The sequence below is a fragment of the Lathamus discolor genome, chromosome 5, assembly GCF_037157495.1.
Source record: "Lathamus discolor isolate bLatDis1 chromosome 5, bLatDis1.hap1, whole genome shotgun sequence".
Taxonomy (NCBI): Eukaryota; Metazoa; Chordata; class Aves; order Psittaciformes; family Psittacidae; genus Lathamus; species Lathamus discolor.
Genome location: NC_088888.1, coordinates 53,271,638 through 53,295,133, shown reverse-complemented (window position 1 = coordinate 53,295,133; position 23,496 = coordinate 53,271,638). Strand labels below are relative to the sequence as shown.

General features: G+C 37.6%; 1 protein-coding gene across 7 annotated transcripts in view; it reads left to right on the top strand.

The window, feature by feature from the left end:
• The window catches only part of LAMA2 (laminin subunit alpha 2), a 377,741-nt gene that overhangs the window by 273,908 nt on the left and 80,337 nt on the right, over window positions 1–23,496 (top strand). For all 7 annotated transcript variants that reach the window (XM_065680918.1, XM_065680917.1, XM_065680915.1 and 4 more), the window contains 6 exons: window positions 3,218–3,304; window positions 4,191–4,384; window positions 9,722–9,864; window positions 12,674–12,772; window positions 18,090–18,201; window positions 22,641–22,803. In XM_065680918.1, the coding sequence (XP_065536990.1) occupies window positions 3,218–3,304; window positions 4,191–4,384; window positions 9,722–9,864; window positions 12,674–12,772; window positions 18,090–18,201; window positions 22,641–22,803 (798 nt within the window). The remainder of the gene's footprint in view (window positions 1–3,217; window positions 3,305–4,190; window positions 4,385–9,721; window positions 9,865–12,673; window positions 12,773–18,089; window positions 18,202–22,640; window positions 22,804–23,496) is intronic.

Genomic DNA, 23,496 nt, shown 5'->3' with positions numbered 1-23,496 from the left:
CTCACAAATGAAGCTAGAGCAGAACTCAAGTATAATACAGCCACCGGGGAGCTGTAAAAAGTCTTGTACTCATACATTATGGTGGTGTGAATGTGTTACAGTGCCTTTCTTGCTCCACTGTGGAATTTATTGATTCCTTATTTAATGTTACATGAGTTTAAGGCAATTTGTGAAAGATAGAATAATTTAAAAGCAATATAGTTATTGCAGTGTAAATTTTATTGGTTGCTTTATGCTAATGAGCCTTGCCACAATGTCTCTGCATGTTCCCAACAGATAACACTTTAGCACTTGAGATTTGTTTGTTGTTTTGCTGAGAAGCTCTTAATAGTATTTGGCATCATACCATAGTATGCTCTGAAAAGGTTTGTGTTTCATGATTGTTCTCTGGAAAGGTTGGAAGTGTTCCTTAAAAACATTTTTCTGTGCTTTGTCTGACCTTTAGGATGTTTTAGTATTTCAGCCGGCTTTGGTTTGGGTTTTTTTTTTTTTTTTGTTTTGTTTTGTTTTTGTTTGTTTGATTGATTGATTTTCTTTCTTCATTGTATCATTCTGGTGTGGTGTGCAGTTTATTTTGAAGAGAATCTCTTTCTCAGACATAAGTAGCTAAATACATCATGGTCTTTCAGCCATGGCAAGTGTTTTTAGGAAGGCTTCCAAACCTCAGAAATACTACACTGAGAACAACCAAAGCAATTAGAAAAGGGGCTTAAAGGAATACACTTTATCTCAGAAAGCTGTAATGTAGTCTTAACCAAAAGTTTTTCTGAGTTTTACCCTTTTCTATGAATGTTTTCTCTGGTTACTTAATTGTGTGTTCTACCTACTAGTATTATGAAAGGACATGCAAGTTGCAAAGAGCAAGATTGACCAATCTTATCAGTTTTGCAAATCAAGGAGATACACTGGAAAAACTTTTTCTGTTACTAACTCGCAGTAGGAAATGCTGAAAATAGAATTTGATCCTATTTTTGGAGGGGGGGGGTGGACCTTAAAAGGAGAGGGGACTAAAAAACCTTTGGTTGTCTGAAAATGCAGGTGTCAGATCAGAAAGCGATCAGGACTCTTCACCTGGATGGTTGTGGCACCCTGCTACAAGAATGTAGATGAACTGTAGAGAATGTAGAACTGTAGATGAATGTAGAGAACTACAAGAGTAAGAATGCAGTTCTCCACACTGGGCTCCAGAAATCACTTTAGTACCTTATCTAAAAGCTAACATAACACAGGAAGTAGGTGTCGCTGAAATGCTCCACAGTTGAGAAAGGTGTGGACTCCAGGTAGCACGTGTGTCCTTGGAATGCACTTAAAATGCTCAGCTGCCTGAGGAAGGGAAGCAAAGGGCCCATGTCTCATGGGGCCACAAGGCTTGCATGCCTGCACATGTTGTCAGGGCCGTTTGTGTCATGCTCAAGTAAAAGTGATCATGAGGATTTTTTTGTTCAAAACAATTTATAGGAGACAAGTGAATAACACCTAGTCTGAAATTAGTATACTAATACACTTTATCCTAAAATAGTTATTCAGTTTCTTTCTGCTGTCAAGAGAGGAGTCAGATCTGAGCATGTCCAGAAACAGAACTGGTTGAGTTTTACAGAGCTTATCTCAGATGTCTCTAGATGTCATGGGCAGGATTTCTGCTTCTGTTAGCTCTAGCCATCAATACCTGTGTAGTAGATGCAGGGACAGACAACTATAGATGTTAAAACTGAAGGAAACCACCATTGGAGAGAGGACAGGGCAGAAGATATTTCAAATATGTGTCAAATTATGCCTTTCTGTGCATCTCCATTTTCCACTGCTGATAGAGGATTTTTGAATTGAACACTTAGCACTACATGCCTAACTTTTAGATGGATAGGCCTAGGTGGGATAGATCCATTCCATAAAGCTAAAGAATTAGGTGGAAAATTAGTGTAATGCACCTTGGATTTGTGTGTTGTGCAGCTTAGTGAAAGCTCTTAAATATACTATTAAGGAAAAAAGATCTAACTACTTGAAACTATTTTATGGTAGTCAAGTAAAGTTAATCTGCATAAAATGCAGATAGGTAATGAGCTATCTCATTAGCTTATTATGTTGTGACTTGATGTGGTGATATTTGTGAATGGTATGGTGCAATTTTATAGAATTATGGAATGGTTTGGGTTAGAAAGGACCTTAAGATCATCTAGTTCCAACCCCCTGCCATGGGCAGGGATGCCTCACACTAGACCATGTCACCCAAGGTCCTGTCCAACCTGGCCTTGAACACTGCCAGGGATGGAGCATTCACAACTTCCTTGGGTAGCCCATTCCAGTGCCTCACCACCCTCACAGTAAAGAATTTCTTTTTTATATCTAACCTGAACTTCCCTGTTTAAGTTTGAACTCATTCTGCTTTGTTCTATTGCTACAGTCCCTCATGAAAAGTCCCTCTTCACAGGCTAGGAGTTGTTATTTTATTTATTAAATTTTGCAAAACTCCACTAAGGTTTTAGATACTGTCTTTAAACTCCTGCACAGTCAGCTTCAAACACAATGAGTTAAAAAAAAAAAAGTTGTTCCTAGGGGTGCGGGTCTATTTTTACAGAGTTGAAAACGTGTTGGATAATGAGTTCATGAGTAACAGATCAATTTGTTTGCATTTTTTTGCAGAGTTGTAATTTTATATGCTCATTCAAGCACATGATTTAATGCTTTATAAGCAAGTTAGAGTAAGATGCTGATTGTAATGTACCAAGGAGGAGATCTAGGCTCACCGTTAGCTACCTCTCTGCTTTTCTGGTTCTTCTTTAATGAAAAGTTGAATGAGTTTTTACAGTATTACACTATTTAGTTTTGTTTCTTTTCCTCTTCCTACCCTTTTTGTTTAACTGTTTGTGAAGGCACTTACTATACTAATATTCCAGCAACACGCTCCTTTGCACAGTTCCCATAGGTACACACTGCAGTCACAAATCATCCATCTATGTCATGACTTAGTAAAAATAATCTAATATCTTCTATGACTCCATTCCCTCTGATTTGGGCCTGCTAGCGTTTGTCTAAGTTGTGCCAGTATCACAGCAAGGCATTCACAAAATTCTTAATAGAAAGAAGGGATCTCCCACAGATGTTTCTAAACAGATAAAACACTGCCGTTTACACTGAGTGGAGTTTACCGTGGGCACTTCTGCACAGCTGAGTGAAATGATGCAATAGAGTGGAAACAATTTTTTACTTGCTTTTGTTTTAGTTTTAGCCCTTCTTGTGTTGCGGAAGGACCTAGTAATTACCGGTGTACTGCATGCCCACCTGGATATGAAGGCCAATATTGTGAAAGGTAGGGTGAATGAAAAAAGAAAAAGGGGGACAATGAAAGGTGGGGAAGACATAGAGAGCAATGTCTTTCAATACTATAAACATGTGTTTACTGATGTTTAAACACATGACTTTGGGTAAGTTACTTCTTTATATATTGTTAAAACTCAGCCATAATAGGCAATTTTTATGTACACCCACTGTAAACTTGTAATCACTGTTAATTATATCACAGATATTGTACTAGTCTTTCTGCTTTGTGGGTTTGGGTTGGTATTTTTTCCCTTGGGCCTCAGAAGTTAAATTAAAATGTATGAAATTTATCTAAAATTAGATCATATGCTTATGGTGTGTCTTGATGTCACTCATACCCCTTGTTGTAGTGACTATTGTGTCCTCATGATCACTGACTGTGAAAGACACATACAAACATATTAATGATGAAATTGTAAATTAATAATCTAAACAGCAGTTGTCCTGTCCATAGAAACACTGGAGGATTAAGCTGATCAAAATTAGCATGTGTGTACTATGAGATTTCACTTCTAATGCGTAACACAAGTATCCAGAGAAGGGAAAATGAAGGCCTATAGACCAAACACTGCTAATGTAGAAACTTTTCTGTCATGGTGTAATAGCAGCTTAATTGAACACTGTTAAGGGCATGGAATCACTTTTGCAAACGCCTTCCATCCAAAATGTTCCATGTCCTAGTTAAAAGCTATTGTCACTTTGTTAGACAGTTTATAATATTTCTCCCTCTACAAATGCATGAAGCACCAAAGATTTTTTCAACTGTTCATGAATGAATGTTCAGATACATTTTGTTTCCAGTCTTGCCAATTATTCATTGTCGTACACTATGCCGCTCAGTTGGCCAAACCTGTTTTTGTATTTGCAATGTCTAGATGTTCTTCTGGCTACACGGGAAATCCACAAACTCCAGGAGGCTCCTGCCAGGAATGTGAGTGTGATCGATACGGTTCCCTGCCTGTCCCCTGTGACCCTGTCACTGGACAGTGCACTTGCAAGCCTGGATTCACAGGGTGGAAGTGTGCTGGCTGTGAACATCGGCATGCGCGTGATGGCATGAGATGCATTTGTACGTATACTATCATTTTGGATACTTTTAGAATGTGTTTGTCATACTTCAGAAATTCAACCCTGCTTATGCATCAGTCAGTTCTGTGGGTTTCTTTGAAAATAGTTCTGCTGGTTTTCTTAGTACTTCAGCATACTGGTCCTTCTTTTTTTGTTTTCCCCAAAGGCCTTGGGATGTTAGGGAAACTCTTAATACTTTTTAATATGCTGACTGAAAATTCACAACAAAGCTCTGAAGGATTTCTTTCTGTGGGCTTTTGAAGTCTGTAGTTTTGCTGACAGTTGTCATTGCAGTTGTGACAATATTTGCTCTTAGTTCATTTTTTAGTGTTGTCCTAAATGTTTAACCAGTAATTGCAATGCTCTATGCCAAGAAAGTTTTTACCAAGGTTTGCTTTGTCACATTGTTTCAGCAACCACCCACTGGAATTTAAAAGACATGGGGAATGACAGTATAATATGTCCAGGAACAAAGAACTTACTTTGTTTAAAATGGAAAACCATTAGCCTAAAACACTGAGTTACATTTTAAGAGTACTGGTATTGTTGCCCTGCCTTCAGTTTCAATATGTACCAGGTGTCTTGTCTTTTATTATTGTTTAGTATTTTCTTCCATGAAATTGGATAGTTTGTTTTGAGCCTACAATCTCATTTCTCATGATATTGTATTCTTTTGTCTTATAAAAAAAGTACTTAGGTAGCTAAACCTCTCTAGAACACTTGGCCAGTCCTAACTGAGATAAGGCATTTTCTTCTCTATCTCCCCCAGCTGAGTAGGAACTAATTTTGTTGTGATTTTATTTTTTCTCTCTTGACACCATCATTGTTCATTTTAAAGTAGAATACAGGTAGGGATCCAGTAAATCCACATCATATAATATTTCTTAATCTGTGCATCTTTGAATATGTTGGCAGAGCACAATGAACTGGTTTTAATGTTTTACCTAACTTTTATTTGCTATACTATTTTAAGTGGAGCTTTTTACATTAGTGGAGAGAGGGGCTATGTGAGGGACATGTAACATCAAGGCAAATAGATACCAGAAAAGGTACAAATCTCTAATATTAAAATCAGGTACTACTTTGCTGAAATAAATACATTTTGTGTTCCATTTCATGGCCTGTAAACATGGGTTAAATCCTTAAGCATTACAGCTGCAAAATTTTAAAATAAGGACTGTTATCCAGAGTGGTACCTAATGAAAATGACTTGGTTTTTCAACATCCTGAATAACTGTAACATTATTTCTAGCACTACCCAACATTTTCAATCTCAGGCACTGCTTTGTGTGCTTTTTATGGTCATTTACCTTATCAGTATTCTTGGATATCCAAGATAAGAGAGTTTCTTCATACAAAACAGCTTAAGTGCAAGTTACCATTTGTAATGGTGTTCTAACTTATTAGTCAGACTATTTCATTTTGCAGATAATAAGGTTAAAAATCGTCACTATGGATCAGAAAAGCTGGGTGCAGGCAAACCAAATTTTCCACATTTTTGCTTTAAAATATGTGGTTCACTGTAATCTCTGATTTGACTGCAGCATACTCATGTGCCAGTGTCAGAATGTATCTACACTACGTGTAGTGGCACTTTTCTCTGTAACTAGATCATCAGTTTTCACCATGAAAACAGTCCTTTGCTTGTGCAAAGATGTTTCATTGTTTGTTAGGAATTTTTCTTTGACTCAGTCTTGGGGGGAGGGAAGGGGAAGGAAAGGACCTTCAGCCATGCTGCACTCAATAAACTTGCAGTACTGGTAGTAGGAGAAAATTATAATCAGATTCCTTTAATACCAGGTTTTAGACACTTAAATATTGTACCCTGAGTAGACTGGTGCTTGCAATGAGAGACTTCTTCCCTGCTGCCACTTAGTTCTGCCACCCAGGAGAACGAGGGAGCTCCTAGCCCCTAGTTCTGGCACAATTAAGGATTTCTGTCTGAAACAGGGAGCAGCTCCATGATCTCAGCCCTTCCAAATTCAGAACTAAGTAGAGATGCTGATTCCATCAGAGGCAGATCTTGAAGAATCTGTGAAAAGAAGCATCTCCTAGCTCCAGCAGAGTCCTTAATTCAGCAGGAGGTGGAAGCTCCTTATCACAAGCCTTCACAGTGAACTGAAAAGGAAGATACTCTGTAACACAGATCTATGAAGTCTGGGACTAGCTTCTGCTGTGTCCTGAGTTTTACAGAAGTTGTGAGCCCTTATGGCATAGCCGTAAGAATTAAACTTAGCTCTGTGCTGGACAACTGCTTCTTTGTCTGTATGTGTTTAATAATGAGTTTAATGAGTTTGATAGCTGATAAGCTATCAGTTGTTCTCCCCCTTTTTGATGCATGAGCTCTTGTTGAGTTTAAACCCACACTTTCACCTACCTCAAGCACTGTATAAACATAACTAGTACTGTCAGGTATCAGAACCAGCAAGTGAAGCTTTCTAAATAATGAAAATCAGAAATAAACCTAAGTTCATACTTTAGACCATGATCTGGATCTGAATTTTTCCAGATTTGGAGACATCTTGATCACACATGCTCCCTGAACCAGCAGCGATGGCAAGAAGGTTAAAGCTTTCAGCTTTCTACTGGGGTTCTGGTTTGGGGGCAGAAAAAAGCTTTATTATTATTATTATTTGGTGTGAGACCAGTGCCAAAATGGAAAAAATGAGGTAACAGCCAACAGATCAGTGAGCTAGCAATAATTCAACACTACTGTGGAGCAACAGGAAACTAATAACAAAGAGTCACTGACTTTCATAGGATACCACCTCATATCAGAGGTTGCATAGCTGCCCTTAGACAAATAATTACCTAGTCATAGCACAGTATTCTGAATCTTAACAGCAACGAATGTATTAAAGCAAAATTGTGTTAGATAATCACACAATTGGAGGAACACAGATATGCGATTCCTTTATTATACATTATGTCCTCTTTGTAAGATGGAAGAATTGGTTAGATATCCATAAACTTATAGTCCATAAACATATATCCATAAACTTATATCCATAAACTTATTAGTTGTGTAATTGTTTAAAAAAAGTATTTCTTCGGTATGCATACTTTGGAGATGCTTCTCACAAGAGGTAAGTCAAAATCCTCACAGAATTTATTGTGCATGGAAAAGTGTGGTGTAAATGGAATATGCAGTAATTTGTATGAATTGCTTGCTGGACTATTGTAATATTGACTGCATGATTTGCCTCTTACATGCTTGGACTGCTGTAATGATCTGAATTTAGTGTTGCATTTGTTGATTTAGACACAAATTTATCCTGACAGTTTTATAGATAGACACAGAAGTGTTTAGTCTTGCAAAATATAATCATGCTCTTGAAATATTTCCCACAGCTGCAGTACATTTCAGACTGCATACTGGATAAGCTTAGTTTTGTCCCATCTACTGAACTGTGGTCAGTCCTTGATGCAGTTCCTCTTTCCAACCTGCTTATCGTTGAAGATGTGTTAATTTATACTGAATGCTCACCAATTGTGTACTCATTGAGAATACTTCATCTCTTCAGAAGCTGTTCATTTTTTTCTTACTCCTGTGAACTCAGTTTGTCTTTGACACATAGCAAATTTTTAGCCACTGACAATTTTTGGGGTGAATAGATTTAGCTTGTTTCCCAAGTGAAATAATATATCAGATTTTTTTCTGATGGTTTGTTTTTTTACCAACCAAACGAAAACAAAGAAGAAAACAGAAATACCTTTTCAGGGCCAAGGTCACTTATTTGCATCCTTCAAAATGTCAGGTCTACCTACTTTCCTGACCAGCTACAGAGCAAGTGTTTATTAAGTAAAATGTTCAGTTGGCTGTATTTGCTTTTCCTGTAAGTTTCTTGGAATTCTAAAAGAAAACACACATATGACAAGAGCTGGGATGGCAATAAGCTTTCTTTAATTTCATATAGAAACGTAACTCAGAATGTATCATGCCCACAGTTAACAGCTCCAGAGAAGTTCCCGTGCAGTTCAGCTTATGTAACAAAATAGTGTGAAACAGGGGGAAGAAGTCTGCAAATGGAAGCAATGAAAATGCAAAAGAAAGTCTTAAAATAACAGCATCTAGCTTTCTGCACCCACCTCTGACTGTACTAATCTAGCATGTATCGTCTCCTTTTCAATCATCACATGAGTTTCATGGTATATTAAACTAGTATTCATTATTCTTCTTTTCTCTGTATTTGACTCAACTCCTCGGTATACAGAGCAGCCAGAATAAGAACAACGTTTAAATAGCTGTGAAAAATTTTAAGAGCAGAAAACATTTAATCTACATGAAAAATAGATTTCAGGAAAAAATTTCTTCTCTGTTGAATATTATTTCTCTTTTTCTACAGAAGCATACACATTGTTTAGTGGCTTTTTTTAGCCATTGAACAGCCTAGAAGTGTAGCTGAAATAAATAATTACATATTTGTAAAACTTCAGGTACAACCTTTCATGTCTCAATATCACCAGTGAATTCATTATTTCACAGTTTCTGCCATCTCCTGAGATATTGTTTAGGTTTGCCAGTTCTCTTTAGCATGCAGGGAAACAAAGGCATTCCCACGCCTCTGTTCCAAAAGATAAAGGATTTTCCTCTCTGCAGCACAAATGATACAAAACTTTAAGGTTATGAAAATTTGTCATGATAGTTGATAGAAATCAAGGAGAGGGCAGGGGTAATGCGCAAACTCCTTTTGGTCTGTGCAGCATGCACCAGTATTTTTCATGCTAAAGAGAATTTGCAAGAAAAGAAGCATACATGAAAAACTTACACACTGCTTAGTGAAAGGAGGTAGGGAATAGCATTTCTTAAAAGAAAACTCTCATTATTTTTACCTGGACTCTTTCTGCTGTCTGCATTAGATTAGCATGCTTGCCCATGCTGTTGTATGACTATAAAGTATGTAAACTATAAGATTTCTTTAGTATTTTCTTATGTTCAAATCCACAACCATACTGTACTTCATAAAGTGTTCCGTAGATTTTTTGCATTACCTGTCCACTTTTCTAAAACTTCATCCAAATTGCTTGTCTGATTTAGGATTTTATGTTGGCTCGTCCATAATGGACAGTGTTAACTATTTCCTCTTTTTGTGAGGTAAGCCTACCAATTTTGCTCTTAATATTTTACATTAAACTCTCACATTACCAAGTCTTAGGGAATAAGTCCTGTTCCCTAATTGTTGTTTCTATTTTTTTCTCACACTGTGTTTTTAGGGTAAAATGCCTGAAATTAGTGTTACCATTCACAGAATTGTATGCAAGCCATGTAATTTCTAACTCAAACATATGTCTTAAGCATTTAGCAGGAATAAATAAACTTTGCTGTTCTTTCCCCCAGCTTGTGATGATGAATGCACGGGACTCCTTCTCAATGACCTGGATCGACTAAACCAAATGATCCTGAGTGTTAATCTTAGTGGTCCACTGCCTGCTCCGTATAAAATGTTGCATGGTTTTGAGAACATGACACAGGAATTAAAGGTATGTTCACAGTATTTATATACACTAATAATAGGATTACAATACAACCTTATCATAGAATACCAGTTTGGAAGGTGACCTCAAGGACCATCTGGTCCAAACTTTATTGACAAAAGTACTGTCTAGACAAAATATCCCAGTACCCTGTCCAGTGAAATTTTGACAGTGCCTGTCACTGAGGAGTCCACCACTTCCCTGGGGAGATTATTCCAGTGCCGGATTGTTCTCATTGTGAAAAGTTTTCCTCTTGTGTCCTGTTGGAATGTCCCTGGGAGTAACTTGTACCCATTGCCCTCATCTCTTCCATGTGACTTCTTGTAAAAAGGGAGTCTTTATCTTATTTGTAGCCACCGCTTAAATACTAGAACATGGTGATAAGGTCTCCTTTTTGTCCCTCTTCTCAAGGCTGCAAGTTCCTCAGGCTTTCCTCATACAGCTTCCCATTCCTTTGTTGATTCATCTTTGTGGTCCTTCTCTCGCTCCATCCTGTCCACATCTTTTTTGTAAAGTGAGGACCAAAACTGAACACAGGATTCTGGGTGTGGCCTGGCAAGCACTGAGTATAGTGGGATAATGACTTTATCTCTGCTAGTTATGCCCTTGCTGATGTAACCCAGCATCCTGTTGGCTTTCTTTGCTGCAGCTGCACGCTGTTCACTCATACTGAGCTTGTTGTCCACCAGGACCTCCAGGTCCCTTTCCACAGAGCTGCTTCCCAGACAGGTAAATCCCAGCCTGTGCTGCACTCCTGGATTATGTTTTCCCAGTTGCAAGACCTTACACTTGTCCTTTTTGAACTTCATAAGGCTCTTGTTACCCCACTCTTCCAGCCCACCCAGGTCTTCCTGCAGGGTGGCTCTCCATTCCAAAGTATCCACTTCCCCACGCAGTTTGGTATCATCAGCAAACTTTGTCAGGGTACACTTGATCTCATCTTCCAGATCACTTACGAAAACACTAAATAGCATTGGGCCCAATGTCAGTCCCTGGGGGACCCCACTAGTGACAGGTCACCAGTTTGAGCAGAGCTATTTACCACCACCCTCTGGGTGCAGCCAGTCAACCAGTTCCCCACCGACCACACAGACCACTTGTCTAGGCTGTAATGTGTCAGTTTCTCTAAGAGAAGGCTGTGGGAAACAGTGTCAAAAGCCTTGGAGAAATCCAGGTAGACAGTGTCCACTGTTCACCCCAATCAACCAAGCAGGTTCTTTTGTCATAGAAGGCGATAAGGTTTGTCAAGCACAATTTGCCACTGGTGAATTTGTGCTGGTTTTTCCCAATTACACGCTTCATTTGAGTTGTGACAGATCCGGGAGAATTCATTCCATAATTTTCCAAGGGACTGAAGTAAGATTTAAAAGTATAGTTTCCTGGATCTTCCTTTGAGCCCTTTTTGTAGATGGGTGTGACATTATCTTTCTTCGAGTCTTCTAGTATATTTCCTGATCTCCACAATGCCTCAAAGATTATGAAGAGTGGCCTTACAATAACATTGGCCAGTTCTCTTAACACCTTCCAGTGGATATTGTCAGGGCCCATCAATCTGTAGGAGTCAAGCTCCTGCAACAGTTTATACACCAACTCTTCCTTCACTGATGGTGTGTCTGTGTTTGCATCAACCTGGAATTTTGTTCCCAAGGCCTCGGGTGCAGCAGTGCTGGTAAAAAAATGATATGAATAACGTGCTGAGAACCTCTGCTTTTTCAGTGATGTTGGCGACTAATTCACCTCTCCCATTTGACAGCAGGCCAGTGTTTTTCTTCTATTTCTGCTTGTTGTGTACTTACCTGAAGGATCCTTTCTTGTAGTTTTTGACTTCTCTGGCTAATTTCAATTTGAGATGTACTTTTGCTTTTCTAACTGCATCTTGGCACACCCTGGCAATGCCCCTGCAGTTCTCAATGGGTATTTGTTTTTCCATCTCTGGTATGCTTCACTTTTGGTTTTAAGCAGAGTCAGAAGTTCACAATTAATCCAAGGGGATGTCTTGGTCCGTTTGCTTCCCTTACCTTTAAAGTGGATGAACTGGTTTTGTGCTTACGAGAGTGTTCTTGAAAATCTCCCAGTACTCTCTAGCTCCTTTATCCTCCATGAAAGCTTCACATGGAATCCCTCCCAGATGATCTTTAAGCTAGCTGAAGTTTGTTCTTCTAAAGTCTAAAACCTTTGTCTTACTACTGACCTTCAGCATGCTCAGCAGGATCCCAAATTCTACTGTATTGTGATCACTGCAGCCAAGGCTGTCACAGACCTAGATATTACAAAGCAGGTTTTCTTTGTTTGTGAATAGCAAGTCCAGAAGTGCCTCATTCCTGGTACTTGAATCTATTCAAACATTCGGCCATAGATAGGTTCAGGAAAGAAGAAAACTTGAAGACCTAATTACTTCAAACTTGCTTTGGTTGTTACATAGTTATTACTATTATTTATTTTGTCTTATTTTAATAATGAAAACTTGCACCAGTAATTTACATAAATATGTGCAAGGAATTACATTGCAGGCACAGAAAAAATTGATGTTGCATACAAATAAAATGGTGTTCATGCTGGTGATCCATAAAGTGGTTATATATTTTATATACTCTGTGTTCCCTACCACACTTAATAGGTTCTCCACTGAACTATGTAAACCTATCAAGATTCTTGACAAAAGTATGTTGGATGGATGCAACAAAAGAGTCGATGATGAAAGGGGGTTACATACTGTAATGAAAAGGAAATTTTTTGGTGCTTCTTCTCTGCAATATTTGGAAGCACTGAGATCCATTAAATACAGATTTTCACTCTCCCTCCTCTTCCCCAACAGCATTTGCTTTCACCTCAGAGAGCTCCAGAGAGATTTCTTCAGCTAGCACAAGAAAATCTGGATACCCTGGTGACAGAAATGGATGAACTACTGACAAGAGTAAGTCTATGATCACGTTGGGGTCTGTGGGTTTGGTTAAGGCTGCATAATGACAGAAATCTTCTGTATATGAATTAAACATGAATGAATAGATGAATTATAAGATGCTTCTCAGTCTCTGTGTTTGAAACGGCAACAAGTCGTCCAACAACCTCTTTTTGTGGGCCAATACATTGAGATATATTTTCTGCAAAACCTCATAATAATTTCAGAAAACTTTCTAATGCTTGTACAAAGCACCCAAAAATGAGCATATCTGGAAAATCTGACACTCAAGGAAAGAGAATTCTTGATATAGCATTTAAGGTCTTTTCCATGACTTCAGCTGCAGGTTAAAACAGCTACAAACCTAATGGCAATAAAAGCATGGGGTTACCACGCAGTTTCTTGCATGTCTGGAGGTTTTTTGTTGATTTTCTTGAGTGGCTGAGGTTTTCAGTAGCTGAACTGCCTGGTTTGCTTCCTTTTTTTTTTCCAAACATTAGTACTGTCTCTGGTAAGGTTACCTGCTTTCTGCAGCAGCACCATCATCTCACTGCATTCCCTTTCAAACTTCCTAAGTCTGACTGCCTTGAGATCTCAGCCCGTTTCTTTTTTAATGTTGCCTGTTGCAGTACAAGTAGCCTGGCTTCACTCAGAGTTACTTAGTGCCCAACCATCTCAAGCACATTATAGGAAAACTTTTGCTGTTTTGCAGTTTCGTTTTCCATTTTGGGTTATCTATTTTGTTCGCTTATTTCTCCAGGAGCTGTAGATCAAATGGTAGCCTAGGCTGAGCCATTTGTTTTAAAGAAATTTTATGGCAAGGCAACGGAATTCCTGGTATAACTCATTAAGAGTCAATGAATAAATTGACATGAGGACGATATCTAAAAGGAAGAATTCAAATATATATATATGCACAAGGTGTGTGAGTTTAGTTAAATATGTGGTCTAGATTTCATTTATGAGGGTAGTGAGAGTCTTCTGGATTTCAATCAATGTGCTATTTACTCTTTTTATTAGGAAAGTTTTATTTCAATATCGACCTTATTTAGGTCGGGAAAAGACATTGTCCACGAAAATAATATAAATTGTGCCACCTAGTGGAGAAAAAAATACGGAAGTGGACCAGCCACAGTGAAAATACGGCTGTCCAAAATATATATGAAGGACAAGCAAAAATCATATTCAGGTGTGCTTCCCTGCGCTGAACAGCCAGATAAGCAAGATGTGGGTTACTGTACTGATGAATATATACCTAAGAGAATTTACCTAAACCCCCTGCAGTTTTAGCATCCTGTCTTAAAACTGTTCATACCTTACAGAACTAATACTCTCAGAGAAACTGGTTTGTGTGCATTATATGCAATTTTGAAAACAACTATTAAGTCATAGGCAGTGGTTAAGAAAGCATCCGTCGTGTGTTTGCATATGTATGCAAGTATGTGTATATTTAAACTTACACACACACACGCAGGTATATATACTCTCATTGTGAATGTAATGGTAGCTTGTTTTTTCATTTCTGTTTTATTTTTGGTTTATTGTTTGTTTGTTTTTCTTCCAGAAATAACTATGGTAGTCTTATGTCTAGGTGTATTTTTAACTTATCACACCCCTAAAAAGCAGGGAAAATTATTTTTCTTGTATTAAGATTTTTTAGCCTTAGATTAAGACAGTTAGGTTTTTTAATCCTTTGCATAGTTTCTCCTTTTAATATCCTTTTCCAATTGCACCACCACCACCACCACCAAGAATTAAATAAGTTGAGATGTCCAAAAATAATGTTGCAAATTCTGACCTTTTGTAGACTAGTCTTGGAAGGAAAAATATTGAAGGTGTAATTTTAGAGGGGATGGTGTGGTGCCCAGATTATCATTGCTTCTCTTTCTGCAGTTTTCTGTTGTTGCAATGGGTCAGTAGCCTTATGATTTCGTGTTATCCTTACAAAGAGCTGTTAACTGGACTGCAGTTGGGTTTTTTTAATTTGAGGACTCGAAACTGATGGAAAGTCCTACCCTTCTCTTTCTGTGTTTGTAAATAGGAATAATGTCCCAAAAAAGAAGGGTGCATCCTGAAGTAGTGTGTTCAAGTCTCATTTCCAAGTGAAGATATAACTAATAACCACATAATGGCTAACACTTGGAGTGCATGGTACAACCATAGGTAGCAAAGCTTTTTCTTGTATCTGATTTGCAGGCTTACTACATTTTTAAAGTGAAAGCAGTAGTAATGACGAAAAAGGTTGATGTGAATTTGTGAAGAGTCTATTTCCATGAAAAAATTAAAAAATCTACCCATTTTAAGGTTAAATGTAGAAAATGAGTGTTTAGTCACTACACAGCCTCTGGGGCTTTTGATTCCTTGCGGGTGGTCTCTTTTTAATCAGTGATCCCTTACATCAGTGCAGCACTCCTTTTTTTTTCATCATATCCTTTCCTTCCTTCACTTAACCATACAGAAGGACCTCACATCTTTCTCACACTGATTATGTTTACACATTTTCATGCACATTCCTGCATCTATGATCCTGGGCAGACCTCATACTCTTCAGTTCCTCTCAGTTGACTTTTAGTCAAAAGCTCCTCTTCCCTTCTAATTAAGATACCTTCATGAAAGACACAGATCAGAATCACACCTCTTGATTGAAATGCTTCTTTTGGTTTTGTAAACTTTTTCATTTCTCCCATACCACTGAATTTCTCAATCTCAAAAATTTCTGGAAGTAGTAGCAGAGGCAACTTATTTTGCAATAGTTAGAAGCATTTGGAGGGAGAGCCAAGAACTTCCATCTGTAGAGTGAGGTCTGTGTTTACTACTCCTTCTGTGGTCTGCAGCTCAAGAGCTGGAGAAGTTCCTTTAGTGCTTCCCTCCAGATGCCATCCAGAGGAGTTGCTTATGGCTTGGTTAAGACTTCAGACTAAACACATGAACAAAACCAAAACAAAAATGTGTGTGCAATTGCTAGTACTTGCTAATAGTTTAAGTTGCTACATAGCTAATAGTTGTCAGACAAGGGCTTCCCTGGAACCTTCATCAGTAAGTACAATCTGTGAACATCATCAAAGCAGGCTCACTTATCTCAGATAATTTCTTTACTAGATTTCCACTGTAAGGGTCCCCTTTATGCCAGAAAGTCTTATTTGTGTATCATTCCAAATCCTTACTCTGGGTCCAATCTGCCTGACCCCTAGTGCCCCCACAGGAAAAAGTTTGTTATGCCCATTTAAACTGTTAGGAAGTGCTGAAGACTGACCTTATAGAAATGTCAAACTGTAATAAAATGAATATACAGAAAATTAATAGGACTTTATTAACAAACAGAAATATTTAATTAGCCATGGAATCACTAGGTACACTGTCAAGGATGTTTCCATTTAATTTGGTTTATGGAGTTAAAGCTAGAGCAGATAATGAAGCAAAAGGTTTTTTGGCAAAGCAAATTATGGACAAATACAGACAGCCTTCAGTGGAGCTGAATGGGATTGAAGTACTAAAGAGATCTGTCACTGAGAGGATGTGAAAACTGTTCAATCAGAGATAAATGTGCACAAAAACGTAGTACACGGCATTCAGTCATAAATATTGAGAGCTTAAAGTAAACAACTGGAATTAACATGAATGCGGAAAAGTAATCAAAAGCAAGAAAAGTATATGTAAGTTAAAAATCACCATTTGTAGTAAAGGACTTAGAAATATTATGCAGTATAACAAAAGTGAACGTGAAAATTCCAAGCAAATAAACCCCAGAGAATAAAAGGCTGATTGTGGAGGATTTGACTATAAATGTTAAGGTAGTTGTCAATTACATGAAGAATGAAATGACATCAGGAATGCCAAGCTGAGTTAGAGCAGTGGTTCATCAAGACCATTCTGTATTTTTTTCCTTTTTGCTATCTCAATTGCTTCTTACAGCTCACTGTAATAATATTTTCGTTCTGTGTCCAGGCAGGTAAAGGGCTTTTGTAGATCTTAGTGGAAGTAACCAATAGCATGATTAAAAATGTAATTTTGTAAAAATGTGAAAAGCAGTGTTCTTCTACTGACAAAGGGATGAAATAGAACCAACTCTCCCCAGTCAGTATGAGTTCCTAATTCTTTCTGTGTAACTCTATTTACCTGAACCATTTTCATGTAAATTATTTTCAGAGTAACTACTCTGAAGCAGACCAGAACTGTAAGGGGTATGAGAATGGTAGGGATTTCATTTCAGAAACCCAGCTGTCCTGATGTATCTGGAGGGCTTCCACCTAGAAGCTAATCAGACAAAAAGAAATATGTTAAAGTAATACTATTTCTCTTTGACTATCGTTGAAAAGTGGGGGTTGGGGGGGTGAAGGGGTGAGAAGGGGGGGTTGTAACTGAGAAAACAGTTTGTACAGCTCATGTCAGGGAAAAACTAAGCTCATTTTGAATTGTTGACCTTCTAGCTATTTCCAAGAGACTGGAAAGCTCATAACACCTTACTTTAAAATGTTTCTTGGGAGTGCAATTCCCAAAGAGAAAAATTGGTTTTTTTGCTTTTCAAATACAGTTTGACAAGCTTTGTTGCTTGAAATGGTCAGCTTTTTCTTGATATAAATATGTTTATTTCGTAAGTAGGGACCTTGAGAGCTACGTAGAACATGTTAAGGCGATTTCTTTCTTCAGCATGTTTTTCAGGTCTGCAGCAGATGTCTGTCTTCATCCTGCTGCTGCTGCTGTGACTCAATACAATTATAAAACATTTAGTTGCACAAAGCTAAAATGTTATTGGGCACCCCGATAGGTTATAAATAAACAAATTCAAGCATTAGAGATGGGGAAAAAAAAAACAGCTTTTCTTTTTTTCTTTTTTTCTTTTTTTTTCTTTTTTTTCCTTGGGTTAATTAATGTATTGATTTAAAATTCTGCTTGCCAGTTGTCATGAACTGTCTCTGAGAACACCTCTGGAGAGGAAGGAAAGAGGTCATGATATCTGCTGCACCTTGTCAATCGAAAAGTGCACAGTTGTGTAGCTATGGGAAGTATTCCCTGAAGAATCTATTAAAAGGTTCCAAGCAATGTTTCTTTGAGCAAGTAAATAATTTCATCCTGTCTCCCTTTGTGTGCTGTTGCACACAGCTAGGGTTTCCAGGAACCCAAAATAAAGCCCTCCAATTTCCATTTAAAGGAAAAGGTAATAAAATTTGTGTACTTGAACAGAGCATGTCATTTCCCATGCATCTGATCAATAATTCATTGATTGCCTTTTGCCTGTGGGAAGTTTTGTACGTAGATTCAGCCAGTAGGAATATCATATAGTGCATCCTTGTCCTGTTTATTAATTACAGTTTTCTTAAATTTGGATCACTAGGCTACCAAGGTGACAGCAGATGGTGAGCAAACGAGGCAGGATGCTGAGAGGACTAATGACAGAGCAAAATCTCTTGGACAGTTCGTCAGAGGCATTCTCCAAGCTGCTGAAGGTACTGGAAAAAGAAAAATGTGCCATTTGTTTCTCAAGAAAACTGAAGGATGGTAAGGAATAGGGTCTGAGAGACAGTGAGGAAGAGTTTATTCACTGAGAAATGCATGTGCTTTAAATGCTGACTGAGAAAAATATGGTCAACTATCTTCAGACTGTTTCCAATCTACAGATGCAGTTTATATAAACAGTTAGTGTACTGGTATTTAAGTGAAAAGACTAGCAGAATTCTGAGCATGTTTCTTCAGGATTTTTCCAGTTATTTGAAGAAAAGCTCTTATGATTAAGTAGCTAACAGGGCTTAGCTTTTGTTTATTTTTAAAGCAGTTAAAACCAGGTACCGGTAGAAGATTTTGATGTAATTTTAACACTTGGTACATTAACACTTCATCTTAATTCCCCAGAATTACTTAAAAAATACATTACTACTTGCTGTTACTGAACATCTGCTGCTTAGAATTTGCGTGTGACTCCTACCCCTACCTAAGTAGTGGCAGGAAGCCAACTCTCTCTCTTCCACAATGCAGTAAAGACAACCAAAAGCATTGTGGATGGCTTCAAGTAGCAAGACCTGTATGTTGCATAAAGCTGTTACCTAAGCTAATGGCTTAAAAATATGAAAATGACTGGCAATCACAGGAAATTTTTTTTACTTGAAAAATACCCATCTGTTCTTTCTTCCTTGGAAATCCCACCACAGTACTGATTTCGGTAGTTATTCTTCTGAAGGCCCATTTCATTGGAAAGGAAAGCTTCCACTTTTGTCCGAGTGCTGTAAAATACATTTTGTATTGCCTTTCTTGTAATACATCCCTGTATATGCTCTGTAGCTGAACTGAACAGCAATTTGGGATATGTTTAGGATGTGCAACTTTGACATGAAATAAATGTGGGAAAAGCAACAAGAAAAAGTAAGCAAGTTTTCAAGATTTTCTTTTTTTAAACAAAAGACCAGATTCCTTATATTTCAGGATGTATTTGGAATGACAAGGGAATGACTTGGAATAAACCAAGTTTTTGCTACACAAAGTTTATACCCAAACAAAAGTGTCCCCCAGTAGGTTTAGCCATAGGAAGTACAGGGTTAGAAGACATTGAGGGGATCAAATAAGTTTATGCAGCATCGTAGAAGTAAACACTTTAAAATCAATGTGTTTGCCTAATGGCCAAGTTAACATTTTAAGAATAGATGAAATGCAGGAGCACGGGGCTGAAAGATGCCTTCTGGGTTGCTGCATCCACTCCCCTGCTATCACAGGCATTCTAGCCCTCATCTTCAAAGCAGTTTCCACAAATACACACAATCTGAACAGGAGACAGTTTCAGACCTCTTCATAACTATAGTCCTCATTTCTAGCTAAACATATTTAGTTTCATCACGTGTTCTTTTGGCAATCTTGTTCTTTGGTTGAAACAGGTTATTTTTCCTCTCCCTTGTGCTTCCACTGCTCTCCCTACCCCAACCATTTCATAAAGAGTAATCATATTCCCCTTTGGCCCCTTATCTTTTTGACTAGAACAAGTTAAAGCATATTTTCTCAAGTCTCCTGATCACCTTCCTATAATTCCCCTTCCCCTCTTTAAAATTAGGTTCATCTTTCCTGAGCACACATAACTAGTACTGAAATGAGGTTACTTCAGTGTCTTGCACTTGAGTAGCAGTAAAACCTGCCTGTGTGAGCTCTCCAAATACATTCTGGGATAGCATTTCTTTTTTTTTTCCCCCAGCTGTTTATCACAGGGTGCCATTGGAGATTCTTAGTGTAGCTATATTCTTCTCTCTAATACCTTATGTCTAACAGCAAAACCCACTGTTTGCATCTGAAATTTCTGTTGTTAAGTCACAACTTAGTATTTTCAACTAGTGAATCTCATTCCAGTCCGATTACTTCAGTTTTGAAGGTCACCCAGTTTGTTCTGCATAGCATTCCAGTCTTTCTCTACTATGACTGTCTTGCGGCTTTTACTCATAAGTATATTTTATCATTAAACTTCCTTTTTTTTACCCAGAATTATGATTTGCTATTAAACTTTATAGTCTGACGCATACTGCCTTTAAGGAAAAAAAAAAAAAAAACAAAAAAAAAAAACTGAACAAAAAACTAAACAAACCGAACAAACAAACCCCACATTCATTTATTCCACATCTTGTTTTCCAGTTACTTCCAAAGCAAGTTCTCAGGCTGTAATGGAATTCCCATTTCTTCAAAACAGGCACTATATTTTCTTGTTGTCAGTCAAACGGTCTTCTTTCTGGATTTGTATTGTCATGCACCAAATCTTTCAAGTCTCTGGAATGGCAGTTCTTTGGCTGTTGTAGCTTGAGTTCTTCAAAATGATTTTCTTCTGGTTGTGATAATTTCTGTATCCTTAATTCTGATTGACATTCTCAGTTGTCTTCCTGTTCAAGATCACTGCCTTTTAAAGACTGAGGATAAAGTGTCGCCTTATTTTGGAGCCATTCCTAGATTATTTTAAACTTTGACAGCATTTTAACTGCATATTGGCCCTATGGCTTCTTTGCCTCTGATCTTTTTGACCTGTGATATGTTACTAGATTGTTCCTTACAGACTTTATGTCCACTCATGATGTTCTGATTGAGATGACCAACCAGCTGGCAGGTATTCTTTATGCCCATTTCTTGTCTCCCATCCCTAGTTTAATACAGACTTCTGAACATTATAGTACTTCAGATCTCTAGGAGTTCAGGCCTGTATCTGTGACCCTGAGCTCCCTAGTACTTGTTGCCACTAGGCAATAACTTTGGAATGAAATGCCATGAAATTTCCATTGACTGAAGGTAACGCTTGAGAATGGCAGTGCTCAGAAATACAGGATTGTAGGTGTGATGGAAGCCTCCCTAAATGTCAGGGAATCAAAGAATTCTTCAAAACAGAAAAAACTCTTATTACAAGTGAGAGGTTTGTAGCGATTTGTTGTAATGACTCTACTCTGACCATTTATCCATTTCTACTGAGCTGATTGCTGACTTTCTGGACTTCTGAGCACCCATAGCTAGTTTTCCTTCTTAACTATGGAATTACCCCAGCTTTACACTTCCTCGTGTTTGTCTATGTCAGTGCATCCAGATCTTTTACCACTGCTGAACTCTTGACAGTTTGCAGTTTACTAAGACTAGAAAGTAAAGATTGTTGTGTGAAGAGGTGGATGAAGGATAAAGATGAAGCTGAGATAACATATCCATTTTCTCTTCTAAAGTAAATATTCAGGGAGATTAAATGGCTATTTATTTAGTCCAGGTTAAAAAAAAATAATAATATAAGACTATTCCTGGCCTGAGGTAAGTTATCAATGATACGTAACAGTGCACAGAAGTGATCTGTGATCCATTTAAATAAAGTGTAGTATTTTACCAGTTCTCATTGCCCCACACATAACCACTCTTGACTAAAGATCCAAGTATCAGTTCTCACCAGTAAATCAAAGACATCATTGGATTAGAATTTTCTTCATAATTTGCTGTAAACCTGCACAATGTGTAAATGAAATAATAATTTATTTGAAGTTTGTAAGACAGATTCTAATTTCTGCAAGATTTAATTTCAAATATTCAGAAGTACCCATGTGACCAGGATCTGTGCTATTTTGGAGAAATCAGTTACTTGGGACCCCTGTGCCTGAGGAAATGCAGCAGACATTTTTAAAATTGAAGATGGAACTGATTGTTGTAAATGACCTATTTGCTTCTGGAAGTGTATATTCTAATATGTTGTGGTGTGCTGTGGCAGAAAGACTTTAGTCAGTCTTTGAATATGATATCATATGTACAGCTTTGTCAGGAATAATTAGGCTATTCCAAATACATAATACATTTATAGTGTACCATCATATATTCCAACCTTCACACCCTTATTTTCCACTTCTGGGCCTCTATTTCTAGATGCATGAGGGGTTTTAGACATCCGTGGGTGTCTTTTACTACTCTTCTCTCTCCTTCTTTTTCCGAAATTTCCCAATATTTATTCTCCCTAGCACTGTTAAGTCTGAATGCTGAAAATTATATATTTTATAATTCTCCAGAAGTACTTTAAATATAATTTTCATTGCTCGCAATGCCTGCTCCTTTCTATGAGCAAGGTATCAAATTATCTTTTGCTGTTTTGCAGTGCAAATTCTTTCTTTCAGGCGGAGGAGGGGAGCAATATATTACTTTCACTGGATATAAAGATTTTTTCACTTTAATTATTGTGTTTAAAAGTGAGCTGTAATAAAAGGTTTGATGAAACATAAAACATTTCCTCCTTTGTTAGCGATCATTGGATTAACCATCCAGTATATTTCACAGCACAAATAACCAGTGCAAGTTACGTTCCACTTACTGTGGTGGGCAACTTAATGTTGGTGGGCAGATGCTTAAAGCCTTTCTTGTTGTTTTTATTAACTGACTCCCTACATAAATATGTGTTGCCCCCCTGCAGCTGCAAATGAAGATGCCATAAAACTGAACGAGACACTAAGAACCGAAGACAAGACCTTGGAGAAGAGTCTTCCAGAGCTGCAGAGTGATGCTGACAAAATGATCGCAGAGTTGAGAAGCAGACGGCTGAATATGCAAGAAGGAATAGCTCAAGATGAGTTAAAGTGAGTAAAGGCCTCAGTCTTCAACCTCCTGGTGATAATATCTGAGTCTTGTAAATGTTATTGTCATCTTTTCCAATCAAGTTTTCAAACTGGGGCTTACAGAAATACAAATGAAAGCAAATCCTAATACTTCATATCTGTTAAATGTAGCATTTGCATTTTTGGAAATGCTTACTTATGTGGAAAACAATCCCTAGGAAATTACATCTCTGCTACTCAGGTGCCAGCAACATTTCTAATCAAATATTAAGCAATTTGTCTCAGTTTATGTTTAACTTCTGCTTCAGACCTGATGAATGGCTTTTTGTACTAAAATGCTTGTCTAGAAGCAGAGTATTTTTCTGCAATACTAACAGTCTAATAAAAAATTATCTGTCTGCAAAGTTTTTCTAGTAGCATAGACATTCAAAAGGATGTATTTTGCCATATAAAGAATAGTGTAGATGGGAATATTCCAACTCTGTGGCACAGTCAGAAGCCCAGGGTTTGTTTATTTAGTGATCTGTAAAAAATAAAAAATATGCATGTATATGTAATTATTTTGGCAGCTCTTTAAAAAGCATTTTTCAAAATGCTGAAAAATTACTTGATCCAGAAAAATACTTGGTTTGAAGTTAAAATTCTGGTAGTTTATTATTTCTCTGTCAGTCAGACCAGGCATATTTCTAGAGCAAGGCTTTGGTTAGCATTTCA